Raw genomic sequence first — 23,867 nt, forward strand, 5'->3', positions numbered from 1 at the left:
GAGGTTTTACTTTAAACATGCTCAGGGGCCAATAACACATAGAAGGTTTTTCCTGCACAGCGATGATAGTTTCCTGTGAACTTTGCATCATAGGTAAGTCAGAACATGTACGGTACCGTATTCATTCCAATAAGCGCCCAGGGTGCTTAACAAAGTCATTTTGGGTGGGCGCTTATTTTTTACTTGATCTACCTCATTTTTTTTTCGAAAGGGGCGTTTATTAGAGACAAATTTATTTACGTTATATAGGGTCTGATGCAAAAAATGTATTGCAAGTTTACACAGGACTTGTAGTCCTCCAGCTATTTCACTGTATCGACGTCTATCTGTCACTTCAACATTAATGGTACCCTTTAGCAAATTGAAAGTACTATGGGACATGGGTGCTTATTGGAATGAATACAGTAAGTCTGTTTCATAGTGCTGTTGGCAAAATGTTGGCAGAAAATGTATTATCTTAAATTCATGGTTCATTTCCTGTTCAGCACAAAAGACCCCTTTCAGTACTGTATGATTTGAAGTAAAAAAATAACAAAAAAAAAATATATATATCGTCATTGTGCAGGAAAAACCTTGTATGTGTTTGCGGCCCCAGAACATGTTTAAAAGAAAACTGCCAGGAGGTTTTGCTTTAAGCATGTTTAGGGGCCAATGACACATATGAGGTTTCTCCTGCTGATCGAATGACCTACATCATTACACTGGAGTGCATTTTCAGGCCATATATGGCAAGTTATAGTCAACATCAATGGGTACAGACTACAGAGAGATTGTGATAGCAATAGAAGGTGGTTCTCAAACCACTGGGCCTCCTGCCATAGGAATTTCAATAAGTCAATCTAGCAATTTGACCTTTGACCCATCTCAAAACTCAACCACCACCTACTTCAGATGCATCAATGCTGCAAAGAAGGCCACCCATGCTAATTTAGATCAAGATATATTGCGTTTACAAGGTTTATAACAATTTAACCCTATTTGACCCCATTTGACTTTCAACCCATAACACATGACCTACCTCCAAACCCAACCACCGCCTACTTAAGATACATAATGCTGTGAAGATTGACACCCATACTCGCTTAGCTCGAGATACATCCTGTTTACAAGGCTTATAGCAATTTACCCTATTTGACCTTTGACCCATGACCTACCTCCAAACTCGACCACCACCTCCTTAAGATACATCTATCCTGCAAAGATGGACACCCATTATACTTGCTCATCTCAAGAGACAGAGATATCACATTGGGCTATCCCATTTAAAATCCACACTACCCCTATGGAAGATTTAGCTAAAGTCTTCCACAGAGGGTGTATGAGTTTTGAATAGAATAGACAATTGGGTAACTTCAATTTGAAATACTCACTCCAGTTGTGGAAGATAGGTGTTAAACTATAATACAGAGTATGGGTATCAAAATGATTAACCCTGACCAATTACATTTGAAAAACATACTCCCCCTGTGGAAGATATTTACAAAATCTTACAGGGTAGTGTGGATTTCAACTGGAATAGCCCATTTACAAGGAAGGGACACATACACACCCCCACACACAGACGCCTAGCATTTCTATAGCCCCCTTCGCCAATTCTTGGTGGGGGGACTAAGTCATGCCCAGGTTGTATACAATCAACTGTGCACCATTCTCAAATGGTTCTAAGGGTGTTCAACACAAATACCATACCATAACCGTAACTGTACACATACTCCCCAATTATGCATGTATAATTCTATTTCATAAAACACCTATAAAAATAGTTCCACTGTTTTCTGTCTACTTAAATTTCGTATAATGTCATGTCACTTGCTGGTCGTCGTTCTGTGTTGATTTCTTTGAGGATGTGTGTGCTCCTTGGGTTTGAAGGAATCGCTGAAATGATGCCGCTTCTCTCATCTCTTCTTCATCTATAAGAAAAGATAAATAATAGGTGTGACATAGGGGAACTTTAAAAAAAATCTTTAAAATATCATCACTCATCACTAAGAACATTTACAGTTCTATGACTGATACATTTTTTCTGTGTATTTTGATGTCTTCACTTGGCACAATACAACTGATTTCCTACAATATACAATTAATTGACAAAAGGTAGAATTCCGAAAATCACCAATTTCCATTAATTTTCCTTCAAACAGACAAAGAACACAATGCAAAGACTTCTACATACATACATTCCGGAATTAAATCACCATACCATTGACATGTTCAAAATCATGATATTTACAAGCTTTAGTGAAGAGGTAAAGTGTCGCTAGGTCACATACGCCATCACTATGTCAACTGGATCATGCTTTTGAGTCCTGAACCACAATCAAAACGGTCGCTACTCTAAATCTCCCCATGTACTATCAATCCAAAAACAAAGCCTGACTATTTGCCAGTGGTGAATTGTCCTGCTAATGAGCAAGTGGATTTTACACGCTAAGTTGTATCATTATTATGTTTTGATGAATCCAAGTGTGTGAAAATATTGGATCCAACACATAATAATGATAAAATTGGATGCTTTACTCCCAATATTTATTGGTCTCGCTATGAGTTTCAAAATATTGGACTCGACTACGTCTCGTCCAATATTTTAAAACTCATAGCTCGACCAATAAATATGGGCTCAATCAACCCAATTTTATATCACAGTTAGTGCAAAACTTAATGACCTTCTCACACAAAAGCCAGGAACGTCACTGTTTAGAAAAAGCAGGGCACTTTCCACTTCAACAAAGCAAATTTGCAAAGCAGTCTCTTTCCCACCCAGGTGTCTGCCGTTCCTAATATGCAATCTAGGAACAAGACGAAAGTTTGATGATTGCAAATTGACCGCGATCATTTCAGTCACAATTCTGATCATTTTACACCTTCAAATGTGCTCAAAATTTGTACTGATGCACTAAATATGATTTCTTTAAGTCATATCGTCACATGCGGAAAGGTAGGAAGTGAGAATTTGGTAATATATTTTGCTGTGTGCCCTTTTGTACTTAATGACTCCCGGCTCAAACTTCGTGCCGGGTGTCATTGGAAATCGTACAGAAGAAGAGTGGGTGTTTCCGGCATAGTTTAATAATACATAGATTGATGCTGATGCAGGTACAGCAATCGAACCTAACGATATCACTCATCTGAGCGTACATGGAGCACTCAACTTGTCAGCATTTACACAAAACTCTCTTGTGTGTACGCTTGCACTATCTGCATTATTTTTAAGTCCGCTAATGCACCCCTTACCGTCCCCCCCCCCCAGAGGTAACAAGCATACCTTCCACAGTATGGTATAAGCAATGTCAGTGGAAATTTAAGGAAATAAGAATGAGTGTTTCGAGCTACACCATAAGGTGCAAAGGTATTATGGTGAGGCTTTGATAACTCCTCTGATAGATAACTTACCATCTCTGTCCAATCCTTCATCCTCTTCATCATCATCTTCCCCATCTCCACGTAACCTCAATGCTATTGTTTCTCTCTCTGAGGTAGAACCTTCTGCATCTATGTAGTAAAGCATTTTAGGAATAATGGTAAATTCAAATTCAAATTCTATTATTTTTAGAAACTATTTGATACTTTGCGGGTCTACGTGTCCTAAGACCTGTTTCTTTTTTGTTTTGGATGGTTTGGACACCTTAAATTACAAATTAAAATTAACCAATAGGTCCGATCAAAACTACATGGACCACTTAAATTTGTAGATGCACCGAAGCTTAAATTATGAAAATCCTTTGCCGAGTTGCTCAAAATAAAATTTTGTCATTGTTGATACAAAAAAGGAAGTTCAGAACTTCGGACCCCTTAATATCTCATTGGACCCCTTAAAATTGGGTTTTGCAGGGCTTAAAGAGTCTGAAAAAAAAAAAAAATTTAACCCCTTAAATTTTTGAGTTCACGCTATCCCTGCTTTGTAAGCTCTACCGGAGCACAATCAATTTACTAACTTGAACACATTAATGTTTCATTAAGCGCCAAAAAAACCCTCTTCTAAGGATCGGACCAACTCAGATCTTGCGTTTTGGAGATTTTAAAAAAAAACCTTTTTGTCGATGTTGACAGAAATTTTTGAAAAATATTACAAAAATTGTCAAAATATGTTGTAAATTTTTGGCAGATTTTTTACGCTTCCACCGATTTTTTTAGGGTCATTCACCCTCTTCCAGAAAAAACAAACAAAATATTATTTGTCAAGTCAATCAGCCCGCAGAATAGGGTGGTTTTTTATCGCCTTAACAACAATTCATGGCTTCTTTATGTAAGCAGTCAAAAGACTAAATGGATTAACGAACTGTTAGAGCATTATTTATATGTTTAACATTTCTTATTTCTCACAAACTATGATTGCTTACCGAGAGGAATCTTTCAACCAGATTTCTCTTGGATGTCATCAGCCCTAATATCTGACCATTGACACCGTCTTGACACCAGACGGTGTCAGTCATCTCAGAAGAGAGTGTTGGTTATAGTTTGAAGAATTTGACTAACCTGCACTTGTTGAAGTACCAGGTAGATTGACATTATCTCCTTTGCTCATATCCTTCTTTAATTTCTCCAGTTGTTTGGCCTTCCTCTTCTCGTCTGCTTCAAGCTGTTAACACACAATGGTTTAAAATTGAACATACATTACAAAGAGTTGTGTTAAAGGAGAATGCAAGTGATGAAAACATGTTCTTTTAAAAGTTATAAACATAATTATTGAACACATATCCACAGGTTTTACTGAAAACGGAACAGCGTTTACCATAAAATCAAATAAAACGAGTCTGTTCCAGCCCTGTGATATTTAGATTTTATTTCATACGTTTCAGTGTGGGTACAGTGATGTCGTCATACACACAAAAGTTTTGAATAACTATGACATCACTGTGCCTGCACTAGAGCGTGAAGCTATATCCCATCGGCACGTTCGACACTGGCGCGAGACTTAAATACCACATGGTGGGAAACAGCACATTTTATTTGATGTTGTGGTAAATATCATCCTGTTTTCAGTAAAACCAGTGAATATGTGTTCAATACTTACGTTTATAACAGTAATATACTCCTTTAAACATCATACAATTTCTACTTTCCACAAACTCATTTTCTTTTTATATATATATAATTGCACAAAATTTTATTTTGGTTTCTCATGTAATTTTTTGCAAATAAAATCAAATATTACACAAAGTCCACAGGCTATTCCAGTTGAAATCCCTACATCCCTAGGAAGACATGACTCGAATCTCGCACACATTTCAAATGGAGTCACCCATTCAGGTAACCCAACTTAAAATTCACACCCCCTACAGTCTGTGTACTCTGAAGTACAAAGTACCGACGCGGACGCACACATTGTGCCGACTTTGAAGGCACGCATACCTGCAGCAGAGACATAGCACTACGCGCTGTTAACGTGCTGTATTCGCGCGCGTTGTCACTTTGTACTTCAGAGTGGACAAACTGTATGTAGAACATTAAGGTTATATATTCTATAGAAGGGAATGGATTTCAATTAGAATAGCCAAAGTTATGAAATAATTGTTATTAGGGTGACAATATTAGACAAAGTTATTCATATTTTTGAAGAAGTCATGTCATGAATCACTTGCTTACCTTTTCCTTTTTTAATCTTTCATATTCTGGTCTGTACTCTCTGAAAGCAAACATGCCCAAAACCAAAAGTCATTTTCCAAATATTCAATATTAATTTTTAAAAATGTCATTCAACCTTTGATTGACAGTTCATTTGTTAACGGAGATGCTACAGCAGGGCTCCCAAGATTCAGGGTTGCGACCAGTGTTCCCTTGAAGGATTTTGTTATTGGGCAAATTGAGCAATTTCAAAAGTATTTTTGCCCAATGACCAAATTCAAGCATTTTTATGTGATTATTTTCTCTATTTTTCCACACATTTATCTGAACCAAATGCTGGGTATATGACCTATAATATTTATTTTTTCACCCTGATGTGGCAGTGATGTCAATGCATTGAGGCAGCTGTTTCACGCACGCATCTATGCATGCAGCATCTTTAAACACCTGCATGCGTACGCCAGTATTTTGAGCATCCGCTAGCTTATTGAAGCTGAGCCCGATGAAATGCGCACTGATGTCACTACCACATTAGGCTGAAAAATGGTATCATTAGGGAGAATGCTTGTCTGACCTTCATGTCATCCATGGACAGGAAAAATCTCCAGTGTCTTTGGCCCTTGAACATATTTAAAACTGTGTATAGGTTACATAGGAGGTTTTGTTTTAAACATGTTCAGGGGCCTAAAGACACATAGGTTTTCCTGCCCATGGACGACGTAAACATCACACAATTTTCATAACCCTCAACATTAACCATATTCCTAATCCTAACCCTAACCATAAACTCTTACCCTACACAGCTGTTTTAGCCAAATATTTGGCAAACAATTGATTATCACAAACGTTTGTAACATTTTTGTAAACGCCCATAAACGTTTGTGATCACTAAATGTTTGTCAAATGTTTGGCAAAAGCAGCTATGTAACCCTGCAATCTAACCTTAAATTTTGTGACCAATACTTAGATACAGTAAAACCGGAATAAGAAACCAAACAAATATAACAAAAAAACTTTCAATTGTTTACGTTTCATATTCATGTACTGCTTCTTCCACTTTTTCAAAGAACTCATCCAGACCCTGTCCTGTAACTGCTGACACACCGACTGCCTGCAAACAAGAAATCAAATGATAACTTATAAAAAATCAGAAGTGTTATGGGAAGGGGTATGAATGTTTTGAACATTCCGAATACGAAGAATGTCCTTCTGATATCAAATGATTTTGATTTTTTGAAATTCGCAATGTAATACACATTTTATGGCAAATGATTAAAAATTGATATTTTTGACAGTGGCGTAGATTTCTTTTTGACATTGGGGGGGGGGGTTAGTGTTGAAAAAAGTCTTGAAGAATAGTGAATCCAGTGAGGACCTTTTGGCGACAGAATAAGTTGATGTTACAAATGCGCGCAAAAAATTTTGCTATTTTGAAGCTAAACTGATGAAATATGGTGCAAAAGTGGAATAAATGCGCGCGAAGCGCGCGAAAATTTGCATTTTTGGGTCTAAAATGGGCAAATATGAGGTTAATTTGGTCAGAAACCTATATTCAGGCGTCAACATTGGGGGGGGGATGATTGTATGGAGCATCCCCCTGGCAAATATTGGGGATAAATCCCCCCATCCCCCGGGATCTACGCCTTATGATTTTGATATTTAACAGTACTCAAGTAAACTTTATAAACCTGATGATTTATACTTTAAGTGTATATAGGTGGGATGAAAAGCCGACGATCAATTGAAAATTTTTACCTTTCATATTGAAGATATGAATTTTTTTTCCCAAACACCAGAAAAAATTAGGTCTTTTGGGGAAAAATCCATATCTTCAATATGAAAGGTCAAAATTTTCAATTGATCGTCGGCTTTTCCTCCCAGCTACATACACTTTAAGAATATATCATTAGATTTATAAAATTTATTTCGAGGACTGTTATATATCAAAATGTGAAAAAATATCAAATTTTAATAATTTGTCAAAAAATTTGTATTATATCGTGAGTTTCAAAAAATGAAAATTATTGATATCAGAAAGACATTCTTCGTATTCAGAATGCAATTCGATATGTCTGATGTGCTCTCATGTCCCAAAAATACTGTCGAAATGCTCAAAATGCTCATTCCAGATCCCTTAACGACAGATTGAAATTAAAACTTGTTTCCTTGTTAAGAACATACGGGTGGTTGGGGGTATATGTGTGTGAAGGGGTGGGGGTGCGTTTGTAAATGCCGGCAAATGAGGACCTGCACCAGAATACACCCTACACAAACGAGGACGCACACCTAACCAAGGACGTCATCGGAACACACCCTACACAAACAAGGACGCACACCTAACTAAGTACGTCCTCGGAACACACCCTACACAAACGAGGACGCACACCTAACCAAGGACGTCAACTGACCTTACCAGGAGATCTCAAATAGCATGAAAACACCAGGAGATCTCAAATAGCATGAAAACACGTTTAAAACAGGTCCTCTGTGTGTGTGTGTGGGGGGGGGGGGTTATGGACAGGTCCACGGATGGTTGTAAATATCCAATCCACTGCAATGTGTGTAAATGTCGAGGTCCACGGTATGTCGATTAATTGCTGATGTGTGCATCCTCGGTTAGATAGGATTTAGCAAAAGAGAGGAACGTTAAAAGTCAAGGTCCTCGTTTGATGTCATTTACAGACAGGTGTGTTTGCATGTGTGGCTATTAATGCTGTCATCGACATGCAATTATGTCGACATGTTTTTGACATCAGAAAAAGTTGCGATGACATTAGTTGTTGACATAAAATTTGGATTACAACATTTATCAACATTATGACATATGGTATTTACAAAATAGTGGCAAAATTTACTAAAAATCTTGATCTTGAAAACTAACCATGATGCCTTACGTTTAGTAAGTAGCTTCACTAGCTTGTACTTAAGCTCATGTCATGCATTAAAGATAATTATGCGCAGTGGTACATATACGATTGTTAATTCAACTTCATTGACATTCTCAACTGAGTCCTGAGCATACTTTTATATTGATATGTTGTATAATATAAGACAAATCCTTTGCGTACAATGGGCTATTCCATATAAAATCCACACTACCCTGTGGAAGATTTTGGAAATATCTTCCACAGGGGAGTGTGAATTTCAAATGGAATTATCACATTAGCAGCTCCATTTGAAATTCATCCTCCCTTTGTGGAATATTCAGGTTGAATATTTCTCAGAGGGTGTATGAAACTCAAATGGAGCTGCCTAATGTGCTCATTACATTTGAGATTCATACTCCCTCTGTGGAAGATAATTCCAAAATCTTCCACAGGGGTAGTGTGGATTTTAAATGGAATAGCCCAATGTGTGGCTATGTCTGTGAGTATGTCTACATTATAATAAAGTTTAACACAGTGCAACAAGTTAAACTCAATTTACCCTAGCTAAGAAATGGGCGAATCCATGTTATTGTTTACTGGGTCAGAGGTCAATCATTGTCATGCAGATAAATTTGTATTGTTTGGCTCGACCGGGAACCAATGGATTTTTTCATGGGTTTCAGGGCGTGATTAGGTGGTGATTTATTCACTGTTGGTTTTGTATTGGACACGACAACAACAAAAATCTTCCCACCCACCGCTCCCTGTGTGGACATGTGAGAAGGAAGTAAAATATAATTATGTGTGACAGTAATGAGATAATGACCTGTATAAATACAGATATATTTTATCTACTACATGGTAGTGTGTTAAATAGCTAATTAAAGCATTTAAGTGTCTGTAAGTTTAAAAAGAAAAATCAAGAATTATGGTCCCTGTAGATAAGGAGGGAGGAATAAAGAGTTGACGCCAATCATTAAAATTACATGTGACTTGCAATTAATTTCCCTTTCTCAGTTCTTCAAAGATACAATGTACACTGTTTAATTAGATCATGTGTTCAATATGTTGCTACATAAAATTTTATATAATTGTTCTGTATCAACCTTTTTAGGATGATAGTTCAAGAGGGAAAGTAAGTCATCAAAACTATATAATTCTTAATATGTACAGGAATTGACAATCGTATTGTTACATGCAGGCACAGGTGTCATCAAAAACAGTAAAGTAGTCTTTTATAAGGTCAAAGACTTCACACAGTAAGCAAAAGAAAATAATGCTGGGTTTTGAATTATCTTTTCTGTATTTATTTATTATGATATATGTACATGTCATAGAATGCTAACATTAATACTTTATCCTTTGTAACTTCAGGTCGATCACTTGTTGAGAGTCTCGAGAATTGTTCCACTCGGGAGCGTCTGACCTGTATGCACCAGTACCGTAATTTATTGTTGAGTTTCCAGCCATTATATTTGATTTAATGATCCAAGGGTTCGGGGTCAAACGCTCAGAATTTGAGCTTCGGGTGGCGGCTACCCGAATGCAAGTTTGGATCATGTGTTGGTTTATCCAAAACGAGATTTCTCTGCGCCTTTGGTCGTTGTATCGCTAGAGTCTTGGGTTGGGTATTGTGCGCTCGATTAGAGAATCTCCTATTATATATTGAGAGTCTCCAAACGAGATTTCTCTGCGCCTTTGGTCGTTGTATCGCTAGAGTCTTGGGTTGGGTATTGTTCGCTCGATTAGAGAATCTCCTATTATATATTTTGCTATAGTACGGCTGAGAGTGTAGGTACTTGGTGCGGGTCCTAAACAAAAGTCAATAAATGGTTGTCGTGTCTGATTGCCAACATGCATGCAATTTTTGCGTCCGAGTGTTTTTCAATTTCTCTGTCTTAGGGTAACTGTCGGTGCATTAGTGTTTTTGTGCATACCAAGTAAAATAAATAACTTGTATATTGTTACATTTTGTTAGAAATTGGCCATTCCTTTCTGTGTAAACTTGCAATTGCAAAGGCTTTGTCAACATTTTCATAAAAACAGGGAGGCCTCTAATATTTGCATTATTTTGCTTGTGTTTTTCCTGCTCGTATTGTTCCGCACAGAGCGTTGTGCAGTATCCACACAGATACAGATACAATGTGTTTGTAACTGATAACCATGTACTTCTGTACATGTTTTTGCTTCACAACAATTTCGGAAACAAAATAAGAGGGCAAATAAGAAAAATAACTTAAATATTTGAAAATCTCCAAAAATCAGTGAGGGCGAGGACAATATACATGTTATTTATTTTACTTGGCCTTAGCGTTTTTCCACATTCTTACCTTTAAATGTTGGTAGAACTCATCCAGCACAAGGCTCATAGATCTGGTGAGATTGGATGTGTAAGATGTTTCATGAGCGAGAGCGTCTTGGAATGCTTCAAAATCTCTCATCCACTCCACGGCAAACTCATTACCAACGATGTCAATCTGCCAAAGTAAAACATGGAAAATCAGGCACTAAATGCAAGAGATCGAGCTGTGATCGGACAAACACAATTATTCTGGTGAAGACTCTTCAATAGCGTATACAGCCCTTTTAAAACGGGCACGCGCCCCTCGGGTTTTAAAAAAAGGGAAAAGAAATTGGAGAAAAAGAGAAGAGAAACACCTGCGTGCATGTGATTTTGACTAAATTAATCTCATATATGTGACCATCCATCTCAAACCGCTCGTAAAGTCGGCAAATTATATTTTGAGTTACAGTGCAAAATATGCATAGAGGTTGTTTTCATATGTCCCTAATATTTGTCCGACATGTTTCTCATTTTAGTCCAGTCAAACACCAATCTTTAATCCTATTGTTGAAGAGGATAATAAGCTTATACTTATGTATAGCATTAGTAAAAAGCTTAAGTCTTTGTTTACTTTGGCTAAGTCCTGTTCAAGTGGTGGGTTAACCAACATTTAACAATGAGAGGACATTCCTGAACCTTGTTCAGTTGGGGATGATTTGAAGTGACTGCCAATTATGACCATTTGATATCTACCAGCAATGTGGAAAAAAAGAAAAGTTTAACAAGTTATAACTCCGCTTCTGGATATCGTTTGAAGTCAAATGATATATCATTGTAAAGCTTATGATATATATTTTCTAAACACGGAAGAAAACAAAGTTGACCAGGGGCCGACTTTATGAGCGTTTCGACCTGGACGGTCACATATGACCATTTCGGCTTTAAAAAAGCAAATTTAGGTGCACTTCGCACAAATTTGTTCCATCAATAAGTTGTATTTACATGCATCATGGTCCTTTCTTAGCTCACCAAGAAATTTGCACCCCCGGTGGCTGAAGTTCTGTATATGAGCCTGCTCTTTACACAAAAACCTTCATGGAGCTGTTTTCAACATAATTATTATCACACTCGCATGAAAATCCAATGGTAGCTAGAACGGCAATGTCGACCCTGGAGGGAAAGAGCAACCGCTAGTGGTGCATTGTATTGTGAGTCGCCAGAATTAAATGCAGAGTTTTTTCCAAGTCAATACCCCAGAAAGTGGCCACTGCTTGGAACTGAACCCAGGACCTCATGCTCCAAATATTTCACTCACCTTATTCATGACAACAATGAAAGGCAGCTTGTATTTGTACAGAATGCTGGAGAGAAGAAAGAAACAAAAAACAAAGGCTTTTACCAATAATTTATACAACTGTAAGACATCACATTTATTCCTTTTATTTATTTATTCTTTTACCAATATACATTTCAGCCACACAGATTTTAGCGACACCCTGTATAGTCAGACCCGCGAGTAGCCAGTCTCGGCATTCCGAGGGGGGACAATTTTTTCAAAAATCTGATAATATGCTTTACAGGGCTGGAAAAAATATGAATTTCCCAGTAATGCAATTCATTGAATTTCTCATGAGAAGTGGCTGTGGGAATCCGGGTACCCAAAAAAACACAATTTTAAAAAAAAATTTACAAAAATTGAAAAAAAGAAGTTAAAGACCCTTATTATTTGTTATTCAAGGTGTTTTTTTGTCACAGCAAGATTTCCTGTAAGTAAGTCAATATTTTCCTGGAATCTGTATTTTCCCGCTGTGATGCTTTTTACTGGTTAATAAATTACACAGTAGCATTAGAATATGAAGCTAATCAACAAACCTGCAAGCATATAGCATATTGGACATAAATGTTACAGGGCTGATACTCCTGGCTGTGTCCATAACATAAACTATTACTGTCGGGAATGAAGATGCCTGCAAACAAAGAAAAATGGATGACAATTAAAAACAATTTGACAATTATTATTCTTAAACACTTGAGAATGTTCTTGCAATCTAATTGGTTCTTACCTGTGTGATATGACACGATATCACACACTTTAGCACGTGTGTGTCGACTCTATACTCCTACGCGCTATTTGAACCAAGCCGAGGTGCATAGCAACAACCGGACTGATCGATTCTAAGTCCTAGGTAATTCCTTGTAAAATTTAGGATTTAATTTGATGAAAATTTGGTATATTTATGATAAATATATTATTTTAATCGAAGTGTTTAAGAACGAGAATAAAGGTATTGCGTATAACCGCTGTCGTGCATCTATCGTCTCATATAACACGCTGCATCATTATTTTTGGCGTAAAACAATGAGTCGGTTGTTTTACTTAAAATAATGATGTCGCCCGTGTTTTATGAGACGATAGATGCACTCCAGCAGCTAAAACAATACCTTTATTCTCTAAGTAACTTTCATAAATACTGTGCACAGAAAGTATCTGAACACTTAAAACAAATTAAAGCTATTGGGCTATTCCATTTAAAATCCACACTACCCATTTGGAAGATTTTGGAAATATCTTCCACAGTGGGTGTATGAATATCTATTCAAATGGAATATTAGGCAGCTCCATTTGAATTTCATACACCCTCCGAGAAAGATTCAACCTGAATCTTCCACTACGGAGGATGGATATCAAATGGAGCTGCTAATATGTTTATTCCCTTTGTAATTCATACTCCCCTTGTGGAACATATTTCCAAAATCTTCCACATGGGTAGTGTGGATTTTATATGGAATAGCCCACTTCTTGAAAACTCTAAAACTAAATTACAAAAGCGGCCATTTTGTTCTGCGTATTTAGATACCTCATTCGGTACGACACGACTTTATTTAGGAGCATAAAGACTGAAGACTTTATTTCCCTAACTTATAGCAATTTGAACTAACCTTTTATAGTGGAAATTTTGATTGAATGAATACAGCCTGACATAGCGTGACGTTTCTTTGTGTACACTGCGCGATGTACGCTAGTGTGTGTGACTGTGTGTGAGTAACGCGGAAGCGAATCCAACCATGCCAATGCACTTGTGATTGGTTAGTATTGTATCCAAGGTTGTGCTTTCGCGTTGTAGTTTGAAATATGTGATATACGATCGCGGTTGGATCGAGTACAGCTGTTGAAAGCTTTGTTCATTCAATTGAAATTCCCACTATAGATGTGATTTACTTACAAGTGTTTCTGCGATAATGGTTCCTGATGCTGACCATGTGAAGACCTCAATCTGACCTGGAGTATCCAAGATGATGTATCTGTGTAATGATTTTAAAAAATGGACTGTTAAGGCCAAGTAAAAAAATGCTTCTTGGTCATCCCATCCGCTTCTTTTTGCAGGGATTCTTGAAAATATTTTAATTTCAGGCATAACTTTTGTGTAATGATAAAAAAAACAGATTGTTAAGGTCAAGTAAAAAAAATACCAGGTGATCATCCCTGCCCACTTCTTTTTGCAGGGATTCTTGTTATTTTATTGTCATTTTGAAGCAGATTTTGATTGATTTGAATGATTGAATTTGCATTGTAAAAAAAAAATAGGAGTGTTATTTGCTATAATGAGATGATGCATCATGTTACAAAGGATTCTGGGAAGATTTGCTATGAGGTGATGCATCATGTTGCAAAGGATTCTGGGAAGATTTGCTATGAGGAGATGCATCATGTTGCAAAGGATTCTGGGAAGATTTGTTATGAGGTGATGCATCATGTTGCAAAGGATTCTGGGAAGATTTGCTATGAGGTGATGCATCATGTTGCAAAGGATTCTGGGAAGATTTGCTATGAGGTGATGTATCATGTTGCAAAGGATTCTGGGAAGATTTGCTATAATGAGGTGATGCATCATGTTGCAAAGGATTCTGGGAAGATTTGCTATAATGAGGTGATGCATCATGTTGCAAAGGATTCTGGGAAGATTTGCTATAATGAGGTGATGCATCATGTTGCAAAGGATTCTGGGAAGATTTGCTATAATGAGGTGATGCATCATGTTGCAAAGGATTCTGGGAAGATTTGCTATAATGAGGTGCTGCATCATGTTGCAAAGGATTCTGGGAAGATTTGCTATAATGAGGTGATGTATCATGTTGCAAAGGATTCTGGGAAGATATCTTTATCTGAATTTACCTTGCTTCCTCACTTCGGTCCTCCACAAACTGCATGGCCTGATCAAACCTAGTAGCAAATAGGTTGAGTGATGTCATGATACCGCCATTAGGGCCAAGACCATACTGTTTCATCACTTCTTTGTACTTCACTGTGTCTCTAATATCTGAGGGGGAAAATAACAAAATTGTCCTTGATTTTGACTTTTGTGATTAGTCTTCTTTTTCTTAAAAAAATATTGCAGTGATTTATAGTGTGCTACACACAGACACAACACCTAGACGTTGATCCACAAGCCTCAGCACACTTTACTTTTGTGCATATGTATTGTACAACATGTATACACCAAAGTGCAGTGCGATCAGTCCATCTACATTTAAAGACTGTTGACAAGCTTCTATAAGGCCTGACCAATAGCCATAAAAACAAATGCAAATGAGCTACATATGCATTTACTTTTATAGAAATACTACACCCCTTGATGAATTTATGACTATTTTTGCATTTTCTCAAAAACTAATAACACACTGGTAACAAAAGTTATGTATATTATAGGGACAAGGAATCCAATTACTTCACTGAAATTTCAGAGATTCATGACAAGTGGTTCATTGTATATGTTAAGAAATGAGGTACATTCTAACGGTACCTATTTTCTTATCATAAATAACATACCGCTTGTCTTGAGTCACTGAAATTCCAGTGTAGTAACTGGATTCCTTACCCCTATAATATATTAGTACATAACTTTTGTTACCAGTGTGTTATTATTATGAGAAAAATGCAAAGATAGTCACAAATTTATCAAGGGGTGTAGTACCCCCTTAAAATGAAGTTGACAGAGAATAGAGCACAATGGGCTATTCTAGTTACAGTCCATATGCCTACACCCCCTATGGAAGACATGACCCATATCTTCCACACATGTGAATTTCAAATGGGATTACCTGACTGCATGACTCCAATTGAAATCTACACTCTCTGTGTAGGAGATTAAGGTTATAAATGTCTTTCATAGGGGTGTACGGATTTCAACTGGAATAGCGCAATCTTGGACATACTACAACTCTTGTTCATACAGGGTGACCCAAGAGCATTACCATTTTGAGACTTTTGGGTCACAATTGATTGTACCAAGCATCACTTATGATTGCAAACTTAAAATTAAAACAGTTTTGCTTTGAAAACAAATTTGTTCAAATTTCACAACAATTGCAAATTTTGCTATTAAGAGTACTACACCCTCGATAAATTTGTGTCTATTTTTTTGCATTTTCTCAAAACTATTAACACAGTGGTAACAAAAGTTATGTATATTATAGGGCAAGGAATCAATTACTACACTGAAATTTCAGTGACCCAAGACAAGTAGTTCGTTATTTATGATAAGAAATAAGGTACCGCTAGGATGTACCTCATTTCCTATCATATATACTGGACCGCTTGTCTTGCGTCACTGAAATTTCAGTGTAGTAATTGGATTCCTTGCCCCAATAATATACATTTTTTTTGTTACCACTGTGTTATTATTTTTTGACAAAAATGAAAAAATAGTCACAAATTTACCACAGGGGTGTAGTACCCCCTTAATTATTTACCTATGTTAGCAGGAAAGTTGACTTCATGAACCGCCGGATCTAAATTGATGACATACGGAGGGAGTTGTTTGGCATACAAATGAGCTGTTATTCTCTGAAATAAAAAAGCAAAATTAACAAATGAATCAATTTTATTTTTAAATCACAAGCTTTCCATAAACTGTTGTTGAAATTTCACTTCATTCTTCCTTTTCTCGTAAAAAGCGATTCTTTCGGAGCACTTTCTCTTCCTAAATTCTCTAAGTAGAGACTCGTCGACGGAAGTAGCGAGGAAGTAGGTTAAAGGTCAAATTGATGGCCACGTGGTGGCGTGTTTACAAACCAGCACAGACGCAGGAAGTGCACAGAACGTTTAATAAGAGGCAAAGTTCCTGCGCTTTGTATCGTTCGATCGTGCCCATGTGATTGTGCCATTTTTTGTGCATGTGCATGCTTCATCTTTCAGATGATGATGGACTTCACCAGTTGGTGAATGGTTTGTATTATTTTCTTGTCTATGATTGACGTCACGTTACGTTACATTACGTCACATTACAAGAAGCGACTGTTATAAAACGTGAACAGCACGTTAAACAACATAAACAGAGGTATTAAAATTCGAAAAACATGGAAAAACCATAAAAATATACCATTTTTAACAACCATATCAAGACATCCATATATATGCGGATAGTTTGCCGGAGTGTCTGAAGATTACATATTGCACTACATTTGCGTAAGTTATTTATGTGCTTTAGAGAAAGAAGAATTTTAAGTTTTTGGCAATCGAGAAATGGCCAATATAAGCTCAAGCTAGCTAGCGTATTTGCGAAACGGACATTAATATGGCAACCTGTAACTCGGTATCCGATAATGTCATAATGTTTTAATAAAGATACCGAGTTACAGTTACTGGAACTAATGTAAGCCCAACAACAAGGAGTTTTGTAGGGTATTTTCAAATTGTCACGGCAGAAAAAGAACTGGCTGAATGTAAAACAAAATTAAACTAGGACTACAAAAAACAGAAAACACTTTTGACTTGATCCCTGGTGATACTTGTACCCCGCGTACCCGGTAGGTCTGCCCGTAAATTACATAGGGTACCCGGGCACAACATCACCCGAAAATCACAGCCCTAATGAAGCGCATGCCATCTGACACTTGCTTTTTTGGTGTTCTGCTTTCTATACCGGTATTACATTTCGACCTACCATGAAAACATTATGTTTCCAAATTTTGTGTTGTATTGCAACAGTGGTTTTGATATATGTAAGTGGTGGCAGTAGTCTAATTGCAGCATAACTAAAGAATATCATCATGATACAATGTTTTGTATGCTTGTGTTGGGTACAACAGAAATCAACACAATAGAAATCACATGATTTGCACCAAATTTATTGGATTTACTTGTTCCACATTTTCAACAGCTGATTGTTTCGCAGACACTAGCTCCCGGGACTAGCTCATTCTGTCGAAGCGGGTTTTGTTATTTCTAAAGATTGGTAGCGCATTCATGAGATCATAAACATGATAGAGATGAGATGCTAATTTCTATTGTTTTAATTTCTGTTGTGCCGAACACGCATCTATTCAATTCTCTCTCACTTCAATGGCCATGGTGAATAGAAATGATGGCCATCAACTGATGATCAAGGTCGCGTCACTGTCTGAAGTCATAAAAAGATCACCGGTAGGCGGTATGCATTTATTTGTATTGTTCTCAGTGCAGAAAAAAACGGGTTTTAAATACAGCAAGATAATGTAAATTATGTAAACCTGTATTTTAGATAGTGTATCTCGAGCTAGGCACAGCCTGCAACTATAGCTAAAATATTAAATAATATTTTCTCGATCATGAGAGCTCAATAGGCACGAAATGACAATTGCGTCGGCATCAACGCCTACCACCATTGACCACTACTACTACATGTAGACTGCGGAACTCAGTCCTCAATGATAGTCAGTCACTTATCTTTTGGTCGTTATATGACTATCATTTGAGGACTGAGTTCTTACCATACATCTTCCGAGGTGCAGTTTCAGACAATAGCTTGGGATTATTGGGGCAGAGGTTATCTTTTGAATTCTTTCATGACCACTGAAGCATAGTCAAGCCTGTCAAGGACACTTTCGGCGTGAATTGAAAGACCATGTCACTCGCCACAAAAGAATGTCAAAGGTCACCCGACACCAATTTAGTGTACTTCCGCGCCTCGGAAAATGATGTTTAAGGTTTAGGACTACACATGACCACACACGCTTTGGGGCAATTCCACGGTAACGGAAGGACATTTGCACTCTAAAACGACATTTCAAACTTGGGAATCAAAAACACCTTTATTAATAGTTATATCAAACAAATGTTTCCATTTCATTACTAATACTGCTGCCTTCAAATTCCACATCTTTCGCATATGAAATGGCCATGCGTTTTGAGTTGGGCCAGTAAATAGGTGGAGATGTTACATGCGCGCGACATTTTAGGGTTCATCTTTTTAATTTTCTCAGTTAATATGCAGCCTATGTAGTTAAATTTGGTGTCAAATTAAAGCTTGTGATGAGACCAATACAATAAACCTTTAAAAAGTTGTAAACAGTTATTAACATTTGAATAATTTGCATCTAATTAGCATAATGTGCGGGGTGGAGGAGGATCAGGAGGAGGAGGATCAGGAGGAGCAAATTTAATAAAAGTGACCCCCAGGGGTCATATGATGCAAGAGGTCCATTTCTTTTTTTACATTTTTACAATTCACTTTAAACTGCATACTATAACACCATACAATCATATTCCAGGTAATTTAATTTGCTTTGAGAAGCAATTTTGCATATTTTATTTTCCGTTCGGGTTACACATTGAAGTCAATGGGAAAATATGCCTTGAAAGAGGCTGGCGCAAAATCATTTTAATTTTATTGAACCCTATGATGTTATATATGTATTTAAAGCTCTGACTGAGAGGAATTCAAATATGGAACCGGAACTTTTAAATATGTGGGGTGAAGCTAACTTTTTTTTAAATTTGTCAAATTTTACATTTTTTCCCTAAAATATTTGGTATTTTCAGTTTCATAACTCCTTAGTGTTACACCCTATGTCATTTTAAAGTGCATTTTTGGATTCCTTGGTTCATTTGCAGCCAGAAAATGTATACTTTTATATATGTTGGGTATAAGGCTAATGAAAGTCAATGTTATGTTTAGCGTAACATTTTTTTCAAACCACAATGAGGCAACTTTTTCATTATTCATTATTCATTATTTTGCAGCGTTTCATTAATTACAAAATAGCAGCCACTTCATCAACACTTGTCGCACTATATATCCTCCAATATTCTATTAAAACAACTATAATCATCAGTAGGCCTTTTTTGAAAGCTTTTGAAGGCATATGAACCAACAAATTTGCATTAAAAATATTTTTCACCATGCAGGTATTTACACCAGCTCTCTTACCAGTTAAAAGGCCATAAATTGTTAAATGACTGTCCACATTATTGGTCCCAAACCAGCCCTCCTTGGGGTAATGGCCAATTATAGTTCAATTTGATGACAGAATCTTGTTTTTAGTTCTTTTTTCGCTCAGGTACACCTGAGTGAATATATACATTCAGGTTAGACCTTGGAATAAAAATCAAAAAAATCGACCTCTGAACCTAAGTAGCTTTAAGTCGAGCTTCTTTTGCAAATGCTTTTGCTTTGTAATCACTAAAAATATTTTGCAGAATAATGCATGGTATCTCAGTAATAGAAATGCACTACATGCAGACTAATGCCAGCTCAAAATTAACCTCACTCCTCATGACATAGTTCATAAATATATGCAGCAGTGAGATTTTAAACAGAGGTGGGGATGAAATATTAGCCTCATTTCCCATGAAATTATTAATAAAACTACGTTCTGTTGCCCTTAGTGGAGGGTTTTGTTACCTGGGAATGATAATCAGTTTCAATAATTATGAGCGTTGACCATGTTGACAGATTGATAGTGGTGTGGAAGTTAGCAAGTTACATATTGGCCATGAACAGATTTTGTTTTATGGACAATGTCAACAAGCTAGGTCAGCCTGCATGGTATACCAAGTTTACCAAATGTCCGTGAATATCTTAAATTTGTATTGAGAGGTAAGTAAGTAGGCGTGTTCTGACTGTTCTGGTTTTTTGTGAAAATGATGCATTGGTGATAAAGTGGTGGAACATTTTAATTGAATTGTATTATTCAGATCGTTATAACATGTACAACTTAAAATTTACTTTTCACTTTCATGGGTAACATTCAAGTGCATACATGTCTGTTTCGAATCACTAAATGTGACATGTTAAAGGGGTATTTCACAATCCTAGCATACACTTTTTATGAGATTTGTCAGTAGATTTATATCCACAAGCAAAAACTTAAATCTCACAACTTCAGTTGATCAGATTCCCGGGATCAGATTGTTTGTTTGCAAATAAATAAATAAATAAATAAGCATGTATGCTAGCTATTGGTAGCATTTTGATACAGGCTATGTATATTTATATATGGCCCATATACTTGCTGTGTTATTTTGGGAACAAATTTGACCATAGGCTTGTTAAACGAATTAATCGGCAAGAATTATTTTATACAGAAACTATTTTGCCAGAGGTTTCCAGTGGTATAAAATTCTGAATAGGCTGAAGTGCAAATTTGCAGCAGGATCCGCCCAATACAACAACATTCTTAATTATATTGAATTCTAAAACTACCTGTTTCAATATATTTTAGCTTACTAAGTATCTTCTCCATTATATTGCACACATGCAATACCTGAATAGGTATAGTTCCATAGACCTTCAACTTACTACATGTATCCCTCTCTTGTTGAAATTAACCCCACTGCCAAGGTCCCATTTCCCTTCCCATTTATGCAAAATTTGCCAAATCTGTCAATACTTGTGTTTTTAACTAATTGGTAATACACTTTAACCTGGGAATTATACACAGAACAAGCCGACTAACCAGAACCAAATTTATTGTCTTGTGTGTCAGAGAGAAAAGCCCCAAGACAATTTTGGCTATTTAGCTCAATTACTGATCCATAAAATTACAAGCATCACACACTGGAGACCTTCACTTTTTATAGCGGAGCAGTGGCCACTAATGAACTTCCCAGCACTCACTATACCCCAATGGCCTCATCCCAAAGGCATACTTCAATAATCTCAGTTAAACAATATAGTGTCCAATTCAACCTCCAATTGCCAAGTATGAGTTTGGTATCCAAATTTTCAAAGGTCATCCAATGAACGTACAAACATATTGGGGTTGAAGAACAGTGCCCTAATAAATGAGCATGTGCATGTTGTGGATCGTAATAATTAACCATGGACTGTAGAACAGGCCCAGTTCTATACCTTCAACTTTTACTCACCCACAACTCAGCCCAAATATATATTTTTATCATCTAACAAGAATGACAGCTGCCTCAAGACTCCTTTCCTCAAAGTTCCTTTACCTAAAAATTAATTGACACTGCCTTTCAACATGAAAGGGAGGGTAACAGTTGAAGGTATGCGAAACTATACCTATGCATGATATTATTAATAATATCATATTGTTTCAGTATTCAAAGGAGCTTAGTTATTGTTACCTTATATAATTAAACATTTTACTGCGTCAATATACATAATATCGCCCTAGTAGATAAAAAACAATGTCTCCAACTGTTCATTCAATCTATACCCATTCCAGCTCAAATAAATGCGATGCCTGCACATCCATCATAACAGCCACAAGGGTGCATAAATTCCACACTGACCAACTGCCTCCTACCTACAAACGTGAATTACAACCGACCTACATTTCACAACCATGTTTTCCAATCGTGCCTGAGCGCTCCCTTTTAAAGGGTTTTTTATTTATGTTGGAATAGGTTGATTTATCATTGCCATTTGTGCTTGTGTCCCCATTGGAAACTAATTGTGTACAAAATACAAAATAATGAATTGTTTTGGGATTTTGGCATCACAAACGCAATGACCAGAAAATCCAAACGCGGCGGGTGGCGCTAAACATAACATTGAATTTCATTAGCCTAATATGTGAAAGATATTCATATCTAAACGAAAAACATGCAATTTTCATCTCACGAAAACATGTAACGCATTACCGGCCCAACTCAAAACGCATGGCCAAATATGAATATTAATGAGCTCGGTAACGGAAGGACGGTAAAACGGACATGGATTTTTTACCTAAATTTCTTTTGCATAAATTATGTGAATTTTGTAAGGCAACATTGTTTTCAAGGTGGGAAATGTAATCCTTTGAGTGTTAGCTACCTTATTTAATTACAATGCCTTAAACGGATTAGCCATGGTAACGGAAGGACGGTAACGGAAGGACAAAAGGTTTACTCAATTTTAGGGGATAATAAAATACATAAGATATACAAAAATCATAAAAAACACCACAGTATGTAAAACTTTCAACTCTCATTGAGCAATTTTGTGCAAAAAACCTGTAACAACATCTTAATGAGGATGTGTAAATCGGATCCAAAGTAAGGCAGTTTTTCTTTAAAAAATCACAAAATTTGGCCAAAAAACAGTTTTTTTAAAGAAATTTCATTGTAAACATATTTTAAATTATCTGTAAGATAGCTCAAATGACAGAGCACATTGAACTCTTTCATCTGATACCAAATGTGTCATTGTAGCATTTGTAGTTTCAAAGTTCCAAGCATTTTTCAATTTTTTTCTCAAGTGTCCACTTGCTTGGTTTGGGTGTGAATTCAGAATTGCCCTTTGGGTAGCGCTGCATTTCCTGTGCGCGCGTGCACAATCGATCGCGCTATCGTGTCAGTCCACTAAACTTGCGACATTACGCAGTGCACGCAGTACATTCATACTCTCATGATCGAGAAACTATTATTTTAGCTAATTTAGTATTATAGTAATGGTCATTGGTCAAGGTTTGGTTGCCGAATTCTGCTACTCAATAATGACGCAATTAGACTTTGACATAAATTACAAAGTTTAACAGCTCACGACAATCATATTTCAATACCTGTACAAATGTCGTCTTTCCTGATCCAGCCATACCCAATACAATGAGACATGGAGGTTTATTATGTGTTCCAACGTTTGGTATGGCCTTCTTTTCGCCTTCCGAATCTACAACGTTTTGGTCGCTGGAGGTCGCCATTTTGAATTTGTATTGATAAAAATTTATGTAATTCCGTTTTCACCATAGCAGCACCAGAGACGCCAGGCAAGGACAGGTGGGTGATTGATCAATCAATCAATCAATCAATCGATTGATTGATCGATTGATTGATCGCGCAATCGATTGATTTGATTGATTGATTGATCGATCGATCGATTGATTGATCGATTGATTATCGATCGGTCGTCTGATCAATTGATTGACTATTGATTTATTAATGCATTTATGTA

General features: G+C 36.7%; 1 protein-coding gene across 1 annotated transcript; it reads right to left on the reverse strand.

Annotated features, from left to right (window-relative positions):
* Positions 1–251: 251 nt before the first annotated feature.
* LOC140170198 (GPN-loop GTPase 1-like) lies at positions 252–23,646 on the reverse strand. Its single transcript, XM_072193529.1, has 12 exons — positions 23,479–23,646; positions 16,465–16,558; positions 14,888–15,032; positions 13,938–14,016; positions 12,586–12,680; positions 12,029–12,074; positions 10,760–10,906; positions 6,591–6,673; positions 5,584–5,623; positions 4,474–4,576; positions 3,391–3,489; positions 252–1,910 (listed from the first exon to the last, which is right to left on the reverse strand). The coding sequence occupies exons 1-12, from the start codon at positions 23,614–23,616 to the stop codon at positions 1,801–1,803; spliced, it is 1,179 nt and encodes a 392-aa protein (XP_072049630.1). The 5' UTR covers positions 23,617–23,646; the 3' UTR covers positions 252–1,800.
* Positions 23,647–23,867: the final 221 nt, after the last annotated feature.

Source organism: Amphiura filiformis, chromosome 14, assembly GCF_039555335.1.
Source record: "Amphiura filiformis chromosome 14, Afil_fr2py, whole genome shotgun sequence".
Lineage (NCBI taxonomy): Eukaryota > Metazoa > Echinodermata > Ophiuroidea > Amphilepidida > Amphiuridae > Amphiura > Amphiura filiformis.

Bases quoted from the DNA above. Each gene is read 5' to 3' on its own strand.
- LOC140170198 (XM_072193529.1), bottom strand. From the start codon at position 23,616: ATGGCGACCTCCAGCGACCAAAACGTTGTAGATTCGGAAGGCGAAAAG. The intron at 16,559-23,478 runs GTATTGAAATAT...TTTTTATTTCAG, and splicing joins GAAAGACGACATTTGTACAG to AGAATAACAGCTCATTTGTA. The intron at 15,033-16,464 runs GTAAATAATTAA...TTTCCCCCTCAG, and splicing joins CAACTTTCCTGCTAACATAG to ATATTAGAGACACAGTGAAG.